The sequence below is a fragment of the Cebus imitator genome, unplaced genomic scaffold, assembly GCF_001604975.1.
Source record: "Cebus imitator isolate Cc_AM_T3 unplaced genomic scaffold, Cebus_imitator-1.0 Scaffold256, whole genome shotgun sequence".
Taxonomy (NCBI): Eukaryota; Metazoa; Chordata; class Mammalia; order Primates; family Cebidae; genus Cebus; species Cebus imitator.
Window position 1 is genome coordinate 1,886,695 of NW_016107571.1, and position 20,665 is coordinate 1,907,359.

Consider the following 20,665-nt stretch of genomic DNA (forward strand, 5'->3'; position numbering starts at 1 on the left):
TTTTTTTTTTTTTTCTGAGATGGAGTCTCGCTCTGTCATCATGGCTGGAGTGCAGTGGCATGATCTTGGCTCACTGCAACATCTGCCTCCCAGGTTCAAGCAGTACTCCTGCCTCAGCCTACTGAGTAGCTGGGATTACAGGCTTACACCACCACACCCAGCTAATTTTCGTATTTTTAGTAGAGACGGGGTTTCACCATCTAGACCAGGCTGGTCTCGAACACCTGATCTCATGATTCGCCCGCCTTGGCCTCCCAAAGTACTCTGATTACTGGTGTGAGCCTCTGTATCCAGCTGAACATTAAGTATTAAAATATAGTCATGTGGCACATAACAGGACAAACCTCATGAGGTTATAATATGCATTTTTACTGTATCTTTCTATGTTTAGATACATGAGTACTTTGTTTAGATACATATCTTTCTATGTTTAGATACATTACCTATAGTGTTCAGCACAGTAGCATGCTGTGTAGATTTGTAGCCTAGGAGCAATAGGCTGTACCATATAACCTAGGTGCCTAGGTATACTGTTGATATGATAACAAGATCATCTAACAACACATTTCTCAGAATGTTTCCTGTTGTTAAGTAACTCATGACTGTGTTTGATATATTTTCTTACCAGGGCAGGGAATCATTCAGCATGTTTTAGAATTATTTCTATGCAAAATTAGGTGAAATAAAATCAAGATGAAATAATGGTTATAAATCTGTTTCTCCTAGTCATATCTGACCATTGAGATATTTGTATTTTTTAGATTCTAAATTAAGATCCAATTGCCATTCAGTAGGATAATAGTATACAGTGAGTATTTAGTTTTAGGATGCTACTTATACTAGCAAATTTGAGGTGAAAGGTAGGATACAGAACTATACATACGACTAATTACTTTATGAAAGTATTAGCTGTTACAATCAAGCTTATATTCAAGTGACTACTAGGTAAGTTAAACTTTGAGCTTCATTGGTATTGAAACCTCTACTTTATTTGATTGGAATAACTAGCCTTTCTCTACTGCTGAAAGTAAAAGGATTGGCCAGGCGCAGTGGCTCATGCCTGTAATCCCACCACTTTGAGAGGCTGAAGCAAGCAGATCGCTTGAGCCCAAGAGTTCAAGGCCAGCTTGGGCAATGTGGTGAGCCCTATCTCTACAAAAAAGAAGTACTAAATTAGCTGGGTGTTGCCCAGGCATGATGGTTCATACCTGTAACCTTAGCACTTTGGGAGGCCAAGGTAGGAGGATCTCTTGAGCTTAGGAGTTTGAGATCAGCCTGGGCAACATAGACCTTGTCCCTATTCTATCAAAAATTAGAAAAATATTGGAAAAGTGCTGGGCGTGGTGGCTCACGCCTGTAATCCCAGCACTTTGGGAGGATGAGGTGGGCGGATCACGAGGTCAGGAGATAGAGACCATCCTGGCCATGGTGAAACCGCGTCTCTACTAAAATACAAAAAGTTAGCCAGGCGTGTTGGCACATGCCTCTAGTCCCAGCTACTCAGGAGGCTGAGGCAGAGGAATTGCTTGAACCTGGGAGATGGAGGTTGCAGTGAGCTGAGATCGCGCCACTGCACTCCTGCCTGGTGACAGAGCAAGACTCTGCAGTGAGCTGTGATTGTGCCACTGACCTCCAGCCTGGGCAACAGAGGGAAAACGAGTGTCTGATTTTACTAGATCCCTGTATTTTTTTGGTAAGAGTATGAAAAATCTATTCAGATGCACTTTTGACCCTAAACAGTTTAATGCTTCTAAGTAAATATTTTTAAAAGAAATTATTGTTGATAGTTCAGAAGCCACTATATTCTAACCATTTTAAATGGAAGCACACATACAAATTAACATTCAGAAGACTAGATTCCTTTGTGGTTATAGCATAAGCATTGTAAATGTCAGAGAAAGACAAGATTACATACTGGTTATAATCCAGGGTTAGGTTCATGTATCTGAATGTTGCTTCTATGCTGGGTATTAGTGTATGTAGCCAGCACCCTGAGGAATATACTGACAGCTGATGCAGAATTACTAAGCTGAAGACCTCTGTAAGCATTTTCTCAGTGTCTACAGGCTACCTGCATCAGATTTACCCAAGATGCATGTTAATAATGCGGATTCGTTGGATTCTGTCAAGTATAACTTCATCATGGGTGGCACTCAGTTGATTCTTATACACAGTAAGATGATTATTTAACAGTAATAATTATTATATTTGAGTTATTCATCCCAACTCTTTTCTTAAATCTATGGCTATAGGACTTGTTTTAGGCAGAAATGTCTAATAACGTTTCCTGTGATAATTTAAAACAAATAAGAAGATTGGGTTGGGCTTCCTTAAACACTTGTGCAAACTAGTTTTTTTTATAGTCAGCAAAAAAGGAATAAGAATAATCATTCAAGTTTGATATTTAATATAGGATTCTGAATTCATTTTGTAAGTGTTAATATTTTTTAAATTCCACATCATTTTATACGTTAGGCCATACATTTAGCATCCTGTCTAAAAAGTATTCATACCTCCAGACATCTCAGAACTTGATTGTTAAGCTAAGTTATGAATCATTTTTATTAGGATTACTGTGTAAGTTTACTATTAGTCATCTTATTAAAACTTAACATAGCTGGGTGCAGTGGCTGACATCTGTAATCCCAGCACTTTGGGAGGCCAAGGTGGGCGAATTGCTTGAGCTCAGTAGTTCGAGACCAGCCTGGGCAACATGGTGAAACCCCGTCTCTACTAAAAATAGAAAAAATTAGCCAGGCATAGTGGCACACACCTGTAGTCCCAGCTACTCCGTAGGCTGAGGTGGGAGAATCACTTGAACCTGGAGGTTGCAGCGAGCAAAGATCATGCCACTGCACTTCAGCCTGGGTGACAGAGGGAGACTCCGACTCAAAAAACAAAACAAAAAAGTTATACCCAGAAGGTCCTTAATTCCAATGTTTCTTGGTGCTAGTTCTAATAAGTGGCTGAAAATTCTGCAGGTGACTGGTCAGAACTTAATCAGAACTTCTAGCGGTTGAGTTGTAGCATAGTGGCAAATTTCCAAGCTGTGCAAAGACAAGTTTTCTCTCATCTCTGGAGCTACTGGAGCCACCAGCTGGCTATAGGCAATCTTGTTCTTTTACTTCGCGTGTATTGTGCAAATATTTTCTATATGTGCTGTGATGGGAAAAATCTTGGGAAACTTGGCTTAGCCAATTTAAATTTCAGGGCCTTTTAAGATGGGAACTCATTAAAGTTTCCTTGATAGAAATTTACAGTAAGATTTACTGGGAATGCTTCAAGTAAATGCTTCTGCGCTGTGAGTTTTAAGGATTGTGATCTCCATTAGGATTTGGAAGCCAGATTCTTTGGCCTTGCAAAGTGTGTTATTTAAGGGAAGAACTCCTCTTCTTAAACCACAATAGAGAACTATTTGGAATTTATTTTTGATGTCTTTGTAGGTATTCATCAGTCTTAGGAAAACTGAATCAAAGCAAAAGTCTGTAAGGCTTTGTAGTTTATGGGGAAAATAATCACTAGAAAAATAAAATACTTTTTAAAGCCTTTTTTTTTTTCCCTGTACAATTTATAGAGGAAAGAGCTATGCTCTGCCTTCTCACTTTCTCCCTACTTACCTCCAACCTCCAGAATGGGTTTTCCAAGTAAAATTTTAGGCCATTGAGAAATAATCAATTGATAGGCCAAGGTGACTGATAAAACTCTGGAAGTCAGGACTGGTAATAGTGCAGCAAGGACCAGATGGGATTTTTGTTTAATACTGTATCTGAAATTGAGGATGGGATAGATAGGGAATGACCTATCGTTTCATGAGGAGATGACTTTTTTGTGATAATGGGAAAGAGATGAGCTTAGACGGATGAATATATATTTTAGCACTTACCTTTTGCCATAAAACAAATAGACTTGATACAAAATTACCAGTCTCACTCCATGGTATTGCTGATGAGATACAAGATAGGAGCTAAGTTGACTTTAACGTATGCTGGAGTATAATTGACTCACAACTATTTGGGGTTAGAAGCGATTTTTCTAGGGCTGTTTGGGGGAAAAAATACTTGTGAAATACCTGCTTGACTTAAACTTCAACATCTTTTAAAGTCATTTTATTATCCCACAGCTCAGAATGTCTTCAATTAAAGGTAAGAAAATAAGTTGTAGAGGTTCTAGACTGTTTTCTTAGTATGAAGTCCTGGCAGTATATGTGGCAGAGTGAATACCGTGTCGCCACCTGGTGAGTCATGTGAGAACTTTGAGCAACTTTCATCTTCTGTGTGTCCCACGTAGCATTTAACAGCACTATGCTAGTAATTTGCTTGATAGTTATTGAATGAATGCTAAGTTCCAAATATTTATTTGATAGTAACTTGATCACCAAGTAATCAAATAGTTACTTTTAGGGAGTTTCCAGAAGATATTTGTGATTTTACGATTATATATGTATGTTAGCATAGGGTATGCATTTGTCAGTTGGGAAGGGGGAGAATATGGAGAAGCAGGGAACTGCATTCAGTTTTATTTTATAGGCAACTAATATGGTCCCTTGGTTTTATTTTAAAATGAAATTGAGCCTTGAGCACTTTGAGCTTACATGTTGAATTCCTTGAATGCAAGAGTAGGAATTTCATGTAAGTAGCTTATATCTGCCCTGTATCTTGAAGAATGTGGTTAGATATACTTGCTTTTCTGCCCAAGGCACTATTTTCGTATTTATATTGCTTTTTGCAGGTTTACTTTGGTTAATGCGTCTTAAACTATCAGTACTTCTCATTTTTCCACAGCCTTCCAAAGCTTCCATCTTTGTGCCAGTGTGTAGTTCTGGGTACCCCCTAACAGCAAAAGCAGGAGTTGGGTTTGGATGAGCTGTGTGACATTTGGGCTACGCTTTGGTCTACTAACCGCCGTGGTCAGGGAACCTAGAACAATCCTAAAACTCACCTACTCTAATGCAGGCCATATTTTTTTTTAACTAAAATTGAAATTGTCACTGAGTATTGGAAAGGAGGAATAAGAAGGGACTTTGGGGTGGAGTGGGTGGGCAGGGCGTTGCATTACAGAGGAGGTGTCGGGGCAGGTAAGTCTTAACTTTCATCCTTTCAATTTGTTTCAGTAAAAATCTTATGAAGAATTTTGTTGTTAACCATTATTTCTTAAATTCATGAAAGAAACACAAGAAATCAAGATGTATAATTTTCTTGCCCATATTCTCTATATTTTTAAAAAATAAGAATATAAGTCTGAATTTCTTGTGCTATTTTTGCTTTCCTTGATTTATTGAAATACATTGCATAGGACTAATACCGTTTTCTTTATTTTCATACAGGAAGGAGAGAAATACTGTTCATGTAATGTGTTACCTTTTTTTATCTGTGTAATCTACAAGAACATGGCTGAAATGTTACCATTTTTAACTAATGTTTTGACTGAAGATTATTATGAAAAGTTTTACTTTTGTAGATTCCTAATTAAAAATGCCTATACTGTTTTTTAGGAGTTTCAACTTTTGCAATTAGGTAATAACAGATTTAGGTAAGTAAAATATGAGAATCTCATACAGTTCTGAAGATCTAAGTTTGGTTGAGGATTCAATGTTTCATCACCAGTAAACCTTTTGATTCAGTTAAAGATAAAGACTCAGTTCTGCCCACACAGGCAAGAACTGAATTGATCTGTACATCAACATTTCTGATGTTTCTTTGGTAGTTGCTGCTGGAGTCAGAAGTTAGGAACAAATCTAATGGCCTTTATAATGTCCTCTTTGTCATTTCACAGAGGAATGACTTACAGGAACAAAACTTTCCTGAAATTTCTTTCTTCAACAGATGGTTATTGGCACAGCATTGCAGTTAGAATCTTGTTTAAGATACTAGGAGCACTTCCTGGACTAAAAATTTCTACATAAGCTTTAGCAACAGCCTTATAACTTCCTTTCACTTTTTTGTAGAGCTTATAGGATGTATGGCTGCCTAATTAATACTCTGAATTAATGGGTAAAAAAATTCATTATGAGTTCTTCATCCTCACATATGGTGCTAGAATATACTGGATTTGGGGTAAAATAAAAGCTTGTTAACTTTTTTGTTTGTCTCTTTGATGGAAGTATTTTGTATCTCATATTTTACATTACATAGGGGTGTGTGTGTGTGTGTATGAAGTAAAAGTTTCAAAATAAAGTGATATACTCTGTTTTTTTTAATCTGCTCTGTGGTAGTCTGTCTTTTTTCATAAAAACAATGAGATCATGACCCAACAAATTTATTTCAAAACACACATGTATACCTGTAGCTTTTTCTTTTCAGATAATGGTCTTCGGAAAACTTGGCTTGTCTTCTTGTGTATTGAACTATTTAAACATTTTATTTTAAGAAGTATACAAAGACATATAGGACATTAAACATTGTTATAGTTTTATTGCTTGTCTTTTTCATTTGAGTAACATGTTCTGTGCCCTTGTATTTGTTACTTCGTTGTACTTTTGGCCCAGTAGGCTTGAAAAGTTCCAAGACACTACCGGGACAGCCAGTGAAGAAGGAACAAGATGGAAAGAATGCATCAGCAAACTGTGTTTGAGCTCTATGTTCTGTGTCTCACTGACCTGGGTACTAGCCATAGTGTAGTTCTGCGAGGTACTTTCAAATTCCAGCCTGCTTTCCAGGTATGAAACGTAGGCTCAGTGTTTGACAGCATGGGAAGGGGTGTGTTCATAAATGCAAGTAAGAGAGTTGGTTGCATATTTATATAAAATACTTCTTTAGAATAAGTATGCCTTAATTGAACCTTAGATAGTGGCATATATTTTCTTCCTAGTAATAATTTTTTCTTCTCTTTCTTTTTTTGTTTTTTTGAGACAGGGTCTCGCCTATCTGTCCAGGCTGGAGTACAGTGGCATGAGCAAGGCTCACTGCACTCATTCCTGGGCTCAAGCAATCCTCCTGCCTCAGCCTCCCATGTAGCCGGGACTACAGGTATGCACCACCACACCTGGCTAACTTTTAAAATTTTTTTGTAGAGATGGTGCCTCACTATCTTGTCTAGGCTGGTCTGGAACTCCTGAACTCACACAATCCTCCCACCTTGCTTCCCTAAGTTAAGTGATGGGATTATAGGCATAAGCCACCATGCCTTCTCAGTAATAATTCTTATTATCCTTAGTTTACGTTCTCCTTCTTTTAATATGTACCTTTTCTGAGTCTTTTTTTTTTTTTTTTTTTGAGATGAAGTCTCGCTCTTTTGCCCAGGCTGCAGTAAAGTGGCGTGAAGTGAAGTCGCCTCACTACAACCTCCGACCTCAGGGTTTAAGCAATTCTCCTGCCTCAGCCTCCTGAGTTAGCTGGGATCAGGTGCCTGCCACTGTGCCCGGCTAATTTTTGTATTTTAGTAGAGACGGGGTTTTGCCATGTTGGCCAGACTGGTCTTGAATTCCTGATCTCAGGTGATCCAACCTGCCTCGGCCTCCGAAAGTACTGGTATTACAGGTGTGAGCCACTGCACCTGGCCCCTTTCTGAGTCTTAAGAAGTATAAACTTAACATCATTATGAAACTTAATTTTTTAAAAAATGATAGTGGGACAAGATCAAGTCCCTTCTATCTTATTTCAGGAATGAAAGAAGCAAAAGTAAGTTTTAGGCTAAGTTTCTTTTTGTGGATGATTAGGAATGTCATAGTAATTTGTACATTCAAATATATTGAGAACCTATGGTGTGTGAGAAACTAAAGTTTAGGTCTGTTACCTAGAAATATTTCTGTGTGAGTAGTTAAATTTGTAATAGTATTAGATTAAATGTTCAGCAAGCACAAAAAGTCCAGTTAGGTAAAACGTGAATGTAAAACTACAATTTGAATCTTAAAGTTAACTTACATATCAGAACTCCCCAAATGTTTACTGTATTTGTATATACTAATTTCCAGTGGCCCCCAATATCCTCTCCATAGAGACTCTGGCCTCCCATCCTTGGTACCTACAATTTGAAGGGCCTCTCAAAGAGAGAGCTTCTTCGTTATCTCTTTTTGAAAGAGAAAGTTATGTCTCTTTGAAAAGAACAGATAACAGGCAATCCTGGATATCCATATGGCACATCAGAAGAAAAGTGTCAGGCCTATACCTTTCAAGCTCTATAAAAGTGACTCATGTTTAGATACAAGATGCTAGTGGTTCGTTTTTTGGGTTTTTTTTTTTTTCTCTTTCCTTTACAGAGACAAGGTCTCACTCTGTTGCCCAGGCTGGTCTCAAACCCCTCAGCTCAAGTGATCCTCCCACCTTGGCCTTCCAGAGTACTAGGATTATAGGTGTGAGCAATTGCGCCCAGCCCTTTTTTTTTTTTTTTTTTTTTTTTTTTTTTAAAAAAATTTTTTTTTTTTTTTTTTTTTTTTTTTTTTTTTTTTTATGAAGTTTCTTTTTTTTTTTTTTTTTTTTTTTAAATAAAAACATTATGGGACTTTGAGAGTCAAAACTCTGGATTGTCTCCCCTAGGCAAGTAGACATACCTCCAATATCTGCCCTACAAATCCCAAGATAATATAAGAATCTGCTTCATGTACCCCAAAACCTAAAATGCAATAAAATAAATAAATGGGGAAAAAAAAAAAAAGAATCTGCTTAAGGCACTCTTAAGAGAATACAAGTATCTGAGCCTTCAGATTTTCCTTCATTGGTGATGGAGTGAGTAGATACAGGAAAAGCAGAACTAATCCGTTTATTTTAACTTGATACTGTCATTACATGTTACCATTAATCCTAGATCAGTGTTTCCTTTTATTGCCATTGAAATTTGTTCAGAATGTGGTTAAGGTGTTACCTGCTATAGGTGGTCCAGAAAGGACAGCCATCCCAGCAAAGAAACCAGCAAATCCCAAAAACCTATGTACTGTAGAATTCCAACACAGATCAACCTGTAGGAATTAGAATTCAGTGTTAGCCATATTAAGGGTGAAATTCTACAGAGATCTATGCCTAAAAGGGACAGATACTGTTGTATATCATCTCAAGCTATGAACACTGTGACTTCTGGGTTAAGTTAGATGGCCTTTTGCCCCCAATATTGTGAAATTGCTGAGGGCTGATAGCGAACAGTAACTGCTAGGCAGGCAGTGTTTTCAGTTTATTAGTAAGAACACAAGTTTTTATTTTCATTTTAATTTTTTAGGTGGTTCATGGGTACTTTTTCTTCCCCAAATCTTGCTGCTTTTCTCTATTAGGAAATGGTACTTACAATATGAATTTATAGTGATATTCTTTTTTTTTTGAGACAGGGTCTCACTCTGGCACCCAGAGTAGAATGCAGTGGTGTGATCTTGGCTCACTGCATCTTCTGCCTCCCAGGCTCAAGCAATCCTCTCACCTCATCCTTCCAAGCAGCTGGGACCACAGGTGTGTGCCATTGCACCTGGCTAATTTTTTTATTTTTTGTAGAGACGGGATTTCACCATGTTGCCCAGGCTGGTGTCCAACTCCTGAGCTCAAGCAATTCTCCTGCCTCTGCCTCCCAAAGTGCTGGGATTAGTCCCTCTCAAAGTGCTGGGTGTGAGCCACTGTGCCCAGCCAGATGGTAATATTCTTGAATTCCCTAAGGTCTAAGTATCAACCATTGGTTTGTAAGTAATCAGATACCACAAGGAATTAATTTCAACTTTAGGAAGCTTGATTTTTGCCTACACTTTGTGTAATATCCTGTAGCACTTATGCTAATATTGATAGAACAGAATTTTCCTAGGAAATCTGTTCCAGCGTGTTGAGGACCTGGTTCTAAGGAGAACCTATGAGATTCCAAGGGATTCCCAGAACACAGAAGTATTTGTGTAAGTATTTTGGTTCCATCTGGGTGCAGGTCTTTGAGTTAGTTTGAGGTAAAAATGAAGAGGAAGTATAAAACAATGGCCCTGTGAAAGTACACAGGGCCAAGGCAGTAACTTCAAGAGAGAAGCCACACTGGTCAGGAAATCCCTTTTCTTCTTGAAGTGTTCTCAGGGATCTCTTTAAGATTGTGTCTTCAAAGGAACCAAGCAAGTCTCTGGAGTTGAAGGAGTGAAGTGAACACAAGTCTAATCTAGGAGACTGATAAGTAAAAAGGAATCCTGTTGATCCCTTTTTTTGGTTTAATTTTATTAATGTCCCATGTGAGTAGTCCTCCTACCATCCCTCCCCCTCACACACAAGGTAAGATGAATAACTGGACAGGATGTAGCTGCAGAGTTTCTAAGGTCTTTGATATGATTTTTTTAAGTTATGAAATTAATACAAAATATGTATTTTGGGGAGGTTGTTACTGATATTTGCTTTTACTAAATGGTTTAACAATGTTAATGAGCATGTCTACTCACCAGTACAGGCAGTATCAATGCCAGGTAACCACCAGCAAAGATGGCAAAGCAGATGGTGTAGGTCATGAGTAGTGGAAATGTGGTGGCTAAAGGAGCAAGCAGGTTAGTGATGCCGCAGAGAATGAGGTAAGACTTGTGGTAATGATACTTCTTAATCCAGTTTCGATCAGCAACCCATCCAGAAATAATCTGACTGACCGTCTCAAGGATACCTGGAACGATATTGAAATCCTTTTATTTTCCTAGCCTCTTTGAAAAATATGGATTCTTAAGGCATCATTTCCCAAGTAATATGACTCATCCCGAAGCCAGGATATGTGGGAAAAAAATGATTTCATTGTGTACCAGTAAGCCCTGTTACTTCCTTATCTATTCCAAACACATTTAATAAAAAAGCAAAAAAGTCTCCTCTAGAGTTGTGTAGAAGACCCACATAGTTGGTGTTTTTTCTGATTGTGTTTGGAAAACTTACACTACTACACTGGGAATCCCTGGTTACAGAGGACCCTAGGCACAGAAGGCCATGCAGTCCCTTTGTCCAAGAGGTCTTGCAAGTAAGAAAATGAAGTTTCTAAAAGACAAATAGACCTTCAGGTCAGTGTCTTGAGGAAGTCATGTTGTAGAAGGTTGGAGTATAAAAAGTAGATGCTGGGACTCATAATTGCATATGAAGTTTTAGGAATTGAGTTCTCCCAAGTTTATGCTTAATTTGAAAATAGGAAGTCTGGAAATGGAAGATCATATTTTGGACAAGTGCACCTGGCCAAAACCCTATCTTCTAGATCAAGCATTCTGTCTCCAAACATTTTTATGAATAGTCAACTAAAATAGTTTTTAATTTATATTTTAATTTATTTTAAATATCAGACAATCCATAAGTGACTAGCATTAAAAGTCATGTTTATCTGTTTTACTATGAGTTGAAGGGAAAAATCCTTAGCTGCAAATAATAAAACATTGTTGAATGCTTACTACAGGCCAGCCACTACTCTAAACTCTACATGCATTGCTTTTTTAATCTTGACAATCTTATGAGGGTAGATACTATTATCCCTATATTACAGATGAGGGAATGAAGGCACAGAGAAGAAAAGTAACTTGCTGAAGATCCCACAGGTAAGAAATGCAGAGCAGGAGTTTGAGCCAGGGAAGTCTTTCTCCAGAGCAACTTCCTTGTAACAACAATAATACAATATTACATTGTTAAAATGTAATAAACCTGTAAAATTAAGTTGATCTTTCCTTTTGGGTGGGAAGCTGACGTAAGCTTTCTTACCTGCTACAGAAACAAGGTAAGAGGCATCCATGATGTCAATCCCCAGTGTTTTGGCTCTGGCTACCAGGTGAAAGGTAGGGATGAAATATGCTAACTGACTGAGGAGAAAAGACCAAGTAAATATGTAGAAGAAAGGATTTCTAAAGAGAGAAATATCAAAGAGTTTTTGTTTGCAGCTCCACCAAGTAGCCTTCTTATCACTTTCTTCATTACTTTTTAGTAACAGTCTGTTCCTGTTAGGCCCATTGCAGAACTCTTCATTTTGATTTTGTGAGACTATTAAACATTCACTAGGTAGTCCAGCCTTCTGCATAGTACTGTCCTCGACGGTAGACTCTTGTGTGTCATCGCAGTATGTTTCTGTTCCACATGCCTCTGGACCATGTGCAGACAGACTGCTACCTCTGTCTTCAATACCAGAATTGTCCTCACTTTTGATACAGACAGGTCTTAAGAGCATACTAGAAGGCACCAAATTCAATGTGATAGCTCCAAGTAATATAAGGGCACCTAAAAGAGGGGGAGATTGGGCAATTAAAAATAGCCTTTCAGTTCTCAATATTGCCTTGTGTTCATAGGCTCAGAAGAGGCCCCACTGGCATAGTCCATTAAGTCTTGAAAACATTACTTTGTTTCCAATTTGACGTATTAGTCATATACACTGCTGTATCCGTGTAATAATGTAGTGCTTTGGAGATAGAAAAGAAGAAAGCTGTACCAATAGATGGGATGAAAGAGGTGGTGGTGGTTATTTGTGTAAGGGGGGGCAAGGTTTTGGAGGGAGAGGAGGACATTTCAAATGCTAAAATATTAAATAGAAAATTTAAATATGCTGAAATAAGAGTACCGATTTAGGTACAGAAAATATAGAATAAGATGATAGAAATCATTTGGAAACAGCCTTAGAAGAGGGTACAGCTGGCCAGGTGCAGTGGCTCATGCCTGTAGTCCTAGCACTTTGGGAGGCTGAGGCAGGCAGATCACTTGAGCCCAGGAGTTTAAGACCAGCCCTGGGAAATGTGGTAAAAACCCATCTCTACCAAAAAATACAAAATAATTAGCCTGGTGCACCTGTAGTCCAGTTACTTGGGAGGCTGAGGTGGGAGGGTTGTTTGAGCCTGGGAGGTGGAGGTTGCAGTGAGCCAAGATCGAGGCACAGCACTCCAGCCTAGGTGACAGTATGAGAGCCTGTCTCAAAAAAAAGGGGAGGGGGAGGAAAGAAGGTGGGGATAGCCTTTCATCCCATGACATTTTTTAGATCTTCCTTAAAAGATGACAGATGTTAATCTTGCCTTTGAAGCTGAATAGCTGCTTGCATTCAGCATGTTCTGATCAGAGCTATGACTTGTATGGTGCTTCTGAAGATAGAATGGGCTATAGGCTCTGCTATCCTATCATGGATTTGTCAGCTGGTTCCATTCACTATGAGATTACTGAATAGTTTTTTATTTGTTTGTTTGTTTTGAGATGGAGTCTTGCTCTGTCGCCCAGGCTGGAGTGCAGTGGTGTGATCTCGGCTCACTGCAACCTCTGCCTCCCCGGTTCAAGTCAATCTCCTGCCCCAGCCTCCTGAGTAGCTGGGATTACAGGAGCTGGCCACCATGCCTGACTAATTTTTGTATTTTTAGTAGAGACGGGGTTTCATCATGTTGTTCAGGCTGGTCTCCAACTCCTGACCTTAAGTGATCCACTTGCCCTGGCCTCCCAAAGTGCTGGGATTACAGGTGTGAGCCACCGTGCCTGGCCCCTGAATGGCTTTTTATTTAGGAAAGATTCAACAAAACTGCCATGTAGATAACAATAGGTGTATGAAGACACACATGTACATATATTTTTTCCAGTAGTTTAAGATTTTAATCCAAATGTCTTAGAAAACAGTGATATAAATAATTTTTTATTCATTTGTGAAAATTTATAGTTGACATTATATAAAATATTACTAAGGAACATATTCTTTTTACCAAAGCATTTGTTTCTTTTTCATCTATTTTAGTGAGTCCGATGGAGGAAGTGTTTTTTAAATGCAGATTTTTGTCTTAAAGGGAAAATGTGAAAAGTGAGTGTTTTGGTGGGGAAAGGGGAAGCCTTGTTTCCTCAGAAGTATCGCTTTCACTACAAGCCTGTTTCCAGCTGCACAGAATGCTATCCATCTCTTCAGACATTGTGCCCTATGGTGAATTCTGAGTTGCTTGTGTCAGCTGGCAAAGCCTGCAAGTATTTCAGGATCTCTTCTGCTTACATATTCTCCAGGAAAGAGAAGCATGTTTACTTTAGAAATTATGCGTATTTCCTCTCTGGCAATACCTTGTGAAATCAATTGCTCTAAAAGTCTTAACTTCCAGTTCTCAAAGGGAGAAAGCTGAACATTAAATCTTGCACAGTTGATAGTAAAGAAACTTAGAATGACTTACCTGTCCAGTCATACAGATCTATCAGGAATTTTGTAAAGGGTGCCAACAGAAATGTCAGACCCATCCCAGAACGGGCAATAGCTGTAGAAAGAGCCAGTTGTTTTTTGAAGTATTTGGTAATTACCACAGAAGCTACTTGGTATAAGAAAGCAGAACCCAAACCTGAAAGAAAAACATAATAGTTTAGAATTACTCTCACATTAAGTGGCTTGGTACCAGAAAAGATAATCTGAATCCAAGATAATACCACTAGGCCTTTTGGACCCAGGAACAGTAGAAGGGAAGGGTCTATGGGTGGATATATATGTATATGTACACATATATATATATATTCACACACACGTATTTTGAGACAGGATTTCATTTTGTCACCCAGACTGGAGTGTAGTGGTGTGATCTCGGCTCACTACAGCCTTGACTTCCTGGGCGCAAGCATTCCTCCCAAATAGCTGTAACTACAGGCATGTCCACCACTGGCCTGGCCAATTTTAGTAGAGACAGGGTTTCACCATGTTGCCAAGGCTGGTCTTGAACTTCTAGACTCAACTGGTCCACCCGCTTTGGCCTCCCAAAGTGCTAGGATTACAAGTGTGAGCCACCACACCCAGCCTTCTATGGTCATATATTTGCAATTGACTCACCAGGTAGAAGTCCCATTGTCACACAAAGAAAAGGAATACTTGTGGCCCAGCTGCTGACCAGGTATCCACCAGTAACAAGGAAAGCCCCAAGAATTGAGGTAGTTTTCTCTCCAAGTATGTCACAAATAATAGCAACCAGGGGACCTTAAGAGAAGAAACAAAGGCAATTACCAGGTAAATATGATCTGGCATGTCTTATCCCCTGATGCGCGACTTAAACGACAAGGAAAGCAGGAGGACTGTTTACTCTGATGTATTGTGTATACTTCAAAAAAGGCTTTCATATTGGGTTTCTTAATATCACTAGTCCCACACTATTTTGGTTTTTGGAAGGGGAGTTTAAAAGAAAATATTGATTGTAAATAAGGTTTGGAGAAGTGTTTTGAAATGCATTATAGAACCTCCACAAAAAGATTGCATCTGGTGGTCAGTGGCTAGAATAAGGTTGAATCACTTAACTGCTCCTCCACCTTGTTAACCGCTCCAAATAAAGGAAGAGAAAATGGTTTGATAATTTGTTTTGGGGCACCGTGGCTCATGCCTGTAATCCCAGCACTTTGGGAGACCAAGGCGGGTGAATCAGCTGAGGTCAGGAGTTTGAGACCAGCCTGCCCAATATGGCAAAACCCCATCCCTACTAAAAATACAAAAGTTAGCCAGGCATGGTGGCGGGTTCCTGTAATCCCAGCTACTCGGTAGGCTGAGGCAGAATTGCTTGAACCTAGGAGGTGGAAGTTGCAGTGAGCCGAGATTACGCCACCGTACTCCAGCTAGGCAACAAAGTAAGACTCTGTCTCAAAAAAAAAAAAATTGTTTTGAGTATGCTTAGATAACTAGAACTTCATGGCCTTACTTCCAGGTTGAGGGCCTTACTCACTGAACCTTTATTAAGGCATCACCAGACTTGAAAGGCAATGCTTGAAATTCTGAGTCATGGTGTTTAATAATTCTTCAGCTTGCTTTGTTTGAATGCTGATTCTCCCAGCTTTGTTACTAAGTCAAGTGGAAGCTAAATATGCAGTTCCTTACTTTCTCAGCATTACATATCAGTAAATGAACCTGAATTTTAGCAACTCTTCAGTCTTGAATAGGAATCTTGGAATTGCCCTTTGTGGTTCTTCTTGTTGGACAGCAAGCTTATTGCTAGCCTTATACCTGCAGAAAAACGAAGAGATGACATGATGGATCCAATCCAACCAGTTTGTTCTGAGGTGGCTTCAAACTCCTCTTGAAAGATCACAAAGAAAATTGCAAAAGTCTTGGTCATCCCCATCACAAACACATTCACCTAAATCAAAGCAGACCAGAGTCCAACTCAGGTGGTGAGCCATGGTAGAGGCAATTACAGCTACTAGAAGGTCTGATTCCCTCAGCTCACTATTTATCAGTTTTCCTTATTGGTTGATCCTCATTATACATCCTATATTTTATAAAGGAAGTCACTCCTTTTAAAGTAGCTAAGCATTTTAAATGGAAACATTTCATTTAATCCTCATTTCACAGCTTTGGAATAGGCATGTCAATGTTGTATACCAAATAATTTATACCAAATAAATCACCTGATGGGTTCACCTTGCCTGCTGCCTAGATAGAGCTGATTTATCAAGATAGGAATTGCAGTAGAGAAAGAGTTATTCACACAGAGCCCACTGTGCAGGAGACTGGAATTTATTAGGTCAATCGGTTTCTCCAAGCTTTTGGGGATCAGAGTTTTTAAGGATAGTTTGGTGAGGGAGGGGGGCAATGAGATGGGAGTGCTGATTCGTTGGGTCAGAAATGAAATTCTATAAAAGCTGCCCTCTTGCACTGAGTCACTTTCTGGGTGGGGAGGCCCCCATGACCAGATGAGCCAGTTTATTAATCTTGGTGGTGCCAGCTGATCCATCAAGTGCAGGGTCTGCAAATTATCTCAAGCACTGATCTTAGGTTTTACAATAGTGATGTTATCCCCAGGAGCAATTTGGGGAGAGTCAGTCTTATAGCCTCCAGTTGTATGGCTCCTAAACTATCATTTCTAATCTTAAGGCTAATTTATTTTTTGTTTTTTGTTTTTTTTTAAAGACAGGGTTTCACCATGTTGGTCAGGCTGGTCTTGAACTCCCAACCTCGGGTGATCTGCCCGCCTTGGCCTCCAAAGTGCTTGGATTACAGGCGTGAACCACCTTGCCCGGCCAGCTAATTTGTTAATGATTGCATTCACTCTCAAAGCCCAGGAGCCACTGTGTACTCACTGTTTCCAGGGCATCCCCTTTTTCTCCTTGTTTCAATAGCATTGGCTTTTCAAGGTCACTTCTGCTTTCAACCTGGCCATGGCATTGCTTATGAACCACAAAACCAGCTGGGTATGGTGGCTCCTGCCTGTAATCCTAGGACTTTGGGAGGCCAAGGTGGATGGATCACTTGAGCCTAGGAGTGCAAGACTGGCCTGGGCAACATGGCAAAACCCGTCTTTACAAAAAGTACAAAAAATTAACTGGCATAGTGGTATAACGCCTGTAGTCCCAGCCACCTGGAAGGGTGAGGTGGGAGGATCGCCTGAACCTGGGAGGTTGAGGGTATAGTGAGCTGTGATCATGCTGCTGCACTCCAGCCTGGGTGACAGCGAGACCTTGTCTCAAAATTAGTAATAATAACCTCAAAGCCTTAGGTTCCTTTTCATTAATTCCACTTTCTCTGCTCACCTGTTACGGTTCTGTACTCATCTAGCTTAATACCTGCTCCCTGGACAATCATTCATTCCCAAGGTTTTAATTGCCACCCAGGGCAGAGTAGTATATGGTATAGTGGCATAGCAGGCATACCTAAGGTGGTGTAGCTGAATAGGGTTCTGCAATCAGTCTGCCTTAACTTGCAGCCAGGCTGTGCTTCCTACTGGGGCATGACTAGGCAAACTACTTTGCACTTCACATGTGTTAAGCTTCCTCTTTTATGATGTGGGGAGAATGAAAATATTAGCTAGCTCATAAGACTGTGAAGATTAATTGAGAAAATTCTGATAAAGTACTTAATATTTGGCACTTAATGCATGAACAGTGAACTATGGTTTCCATTCTGCTTTCCTGAGAGCCTCAGACTCCTAATTGTCTACCATATCTTTATAACATCTGGTCAATTTGCCCAAACATAAGCTCACATTTCCCTTATGCCTACTCTTTTCAGTTTTTTCTGTTGGTATCATCCACCCATTCACCTGAGTGAGAGATGTGCTTCCTCTCTCAGCCCTTGCTTTTTATAATCGTCAAGACTTGCCCCTTTTCATCCGTATCACTATTGGTGATGCTCAGAAATTGCAAAAGTGGGAGTGGTGAGGAAGAAGTCTCTTAATATATTTGTCCCATGCTGATTTGATAAAAGGAACAAAACTTATTTAGAATGAACAGTGCTATAAACACCAGGACTTTATATTCAAAAGTTAAAAAGATATTTTATCAGGCCCCCATTTAGGCAATTTATAACCATAATTTTCCTGTAAGGCACTTCTGTCAGGCTAGAAACTAAGCTAGAAAATATACACAGATTGCAAATTACCTAGACTTTTTTCTCTCAGTTCAAAATAATGTGGTTGTGTCCTCTCATGAGCAAGGAACACTAAAATGTGTCATTCTGTAAAATAATCATTTTGTTCTGTGGGCATCAGTTCTGTGCTGCTGTCTAGAAGATGTTGACCTCTATATTCTTAGCTACCTAAATTTAGCTAGCTACTGGTCCCCCAGTTCAGAACTCTTCCTCTCTGGTCTGTCCTTGGTGTCTGGGTGTAGCAGCAGTGAATGGTTAGGACTTGTCTGGAATAACTGGGTCTGTGTCCACCGTGTATCAAGAAGACCAAGGGCAGAGCCTTTGCACCTACCACGCTTCCCATCCCATAACTTGAAGTCTTCCATTTTTGTTTCTGTTTTGACTCAAAGATATTAAAAAATCTCTCCCCAGGTCTAGGTTTTTCCTTAGTTAATTTAGCAGACTACGTCTGCATTATCCTCCATAATCTCATGTTTTAGACGAAACTTGGTGGATTTCAGTTCTGTTGCCAGAGTCCACATCATACATTGTAAATAGCTCACTCTAAAATAAAGCAAAAACTGTAGAACTTCTCCAGTCCCCTCATTTTCTTTTTGTGTGTAAGAGCAGTTAATTGGGTTGAACCTGTCAGGGACACCTTAAGCAGGCTTTCCCCACACCCCACCTCCAATAAGAGCTTCCTCACTAGATCATTTTAATTATCATCTTGGGAAAGGAGTTGGATCAGCCTCAGTGGCTTATTTTGAATATAGACACCAGGCTTTGTCAGAGTGAGTTTTATCTGATAACAACTTATCCTGAGTCCCTTTCTAGTATCACCCTAACTCCTCCTGACCTTCACAGACAAGCTTCTGTAAAAAAATAGTCTATTAGGTATCTCTACTTTCTGTCATTCCACTACCCCACTGAAAACTAAATAAAGTTCACTACCTTCAGCCCCCACTGCTCCACTGTACCAGCTCTTATCAAGGTTATCAGGACTTCTTTGTTGATAAAACAGTAGACTCTTATTATTTCTATGTTGTTTGACCTCTCAGTAGCATCTGCTCATCACATTTTGCTGAAATGCAAATCTGTTGCATCCCTGCTTAATTTTTCTCATTAGCTTCTCATACCCTCAAGACAAAAGCCATTCTCTTCAATTTCATCACCTATTCCTTTCATCTTTATTTGTTTATTCATAAATATATGCAGCTATCAATTGATCCATCTATCCACCCACCAACAGTATTTACTGAGTGCCTACTGTGGTCCAGGCTGTATACTGGTGCTGGGCTTACAGTAACGAGCATACATTCATGAGCAATGCAGATATGGACCCTGCTGCCCCCACGGAACATTCAGTCTAGTAAGACAGACTGAATACAGAAAACAGTCATACATATATAAAGAATCTCTCTCTCTTTTTTTTTAATAGGAAGCTCCCAAAGAACATTGTTATTTTCATTTACCAGGAGCTCATCTCTTATAGAAGAGAACACTTATACAGAAACAAAAGCACAGTTGTTCAGATATCTGCATTACAACTGTAGGGGATTAGCCCCTGAATTTATGTTAACATTTTGAGGATCCAGTGCATTTTTCATGCTTGGTAAGCAGTATCACACCCTAAAAGTGGGACAGTGTTTATTAATCTGGTTATTAGATGGTTTTTCTTACCAGCAACTAAATTGGTCAAAAAACATTCTATTCTCAGAGGATGATGTAGAAAAAGTAAAGGTGGTTACCAGGAAGAAAGGCAAGAGAATTAGAGATTCTCACCAACAGTGCTCATTTTGCAAAGCCTATGATGTGGGGAGGTGGCCCAGCCACAGGAAGGACTCTCAGGGCATCCTTTAGTTTCCTTATTACTAACATTTCTGGGGGAAAAATGGGGTTCCACATTCTTTAGTACTGAAGCTAATGTTCAGCAAGTACTCCTGTTAAGTGTTCAGGGTTTTGTATTACGTAAATACTGGCTGGGGACCTCCGCCCCTACATGCTGCTTCTCTACCACTAGGGAGGAGGCCTGATGTTTTCCCACCATCTGTTTGTAGAGTTCTTAGTTATCTGCATGTGAACTACAGGATTATTAGAAGGCACCAGGACCTGTGCTATACTTCCCTGTGAGCTGCTTACCGTAGGGCTGAGTAGGGGAGAAGTGTCAGCAAGAAAAGGATGTTTTTGTGAGTGCATTCCAAAGTTAATAGAACTCTGGAAATAAGAATTGTGCAGCTGGCGCCACTCTCTGGAGAGCTGTGTGGGGCATAGCTGAGATGGGATTCACCAACATTCTAGAATGGTCGTGCTGATGATGCAGATCACCACTGTCACACCTCAACCCCTGGGAGGATGAGGGAAAGAAGTTAATTTAAAAACTGGAATTACTAGTCTAGTTGCTTATGGGTAAAGGAGAAAAATCAGCCTCCCCTTTCAAAATCCATGTCCTTCTCCCTTTCCAAACACATTAGAAATACAGATAGTGTAGCCGGGCGCGGTGGCTCACGCCTGCAATCCCAGCACT

The 20,665-nt window shown here is 39.6% G+C and overlaps 1 protein-coding gene across 4 annotated transcripts in view; it reads right to left on the reverse strand.

The window, feature by feature from the left end:
- Positions 1–20,665, reverse strand: part of SLC16A4 (solute carrier family 16 member 4) — a 27,341-nt gene that overhangs the window by 3,151 nt on the left and 3,525 nt on the right. For 3 of the 4 annotated variants that reach the window (XM_017499316.2, XM_017499318.2, XM_037728135.1), the window contains 6 exons: positions 15,802–15,934; positions 14,647–14,790; positions 14,006–14,167; positions 11,595–12,104; positions 10,319–10,530; positions 8,797–8,890 (listed from right to left, as the gene is read on the reverse strand). In XM_017499316.2, coding sequence (XP_017354805.1) covers positions 8,797–8,890; positions 10,319–10,530; positions 11,595–12,104; positions 14,006–14,167; positions 14,647–14,790; positions 15,802–15,934 — 1,255 coding nt within the window. The remainder of the gene's footprint in view (positions 1–8,796; positions 8,891–10,318; positions 10,531–11,594; positions 12,105–14,005; positions 14,168–14,646; positions 14,791–15,801; positions 15,935–20,665) is intronic. The other variant, XM_017499321.2, reaches the window with a different exon arrangement.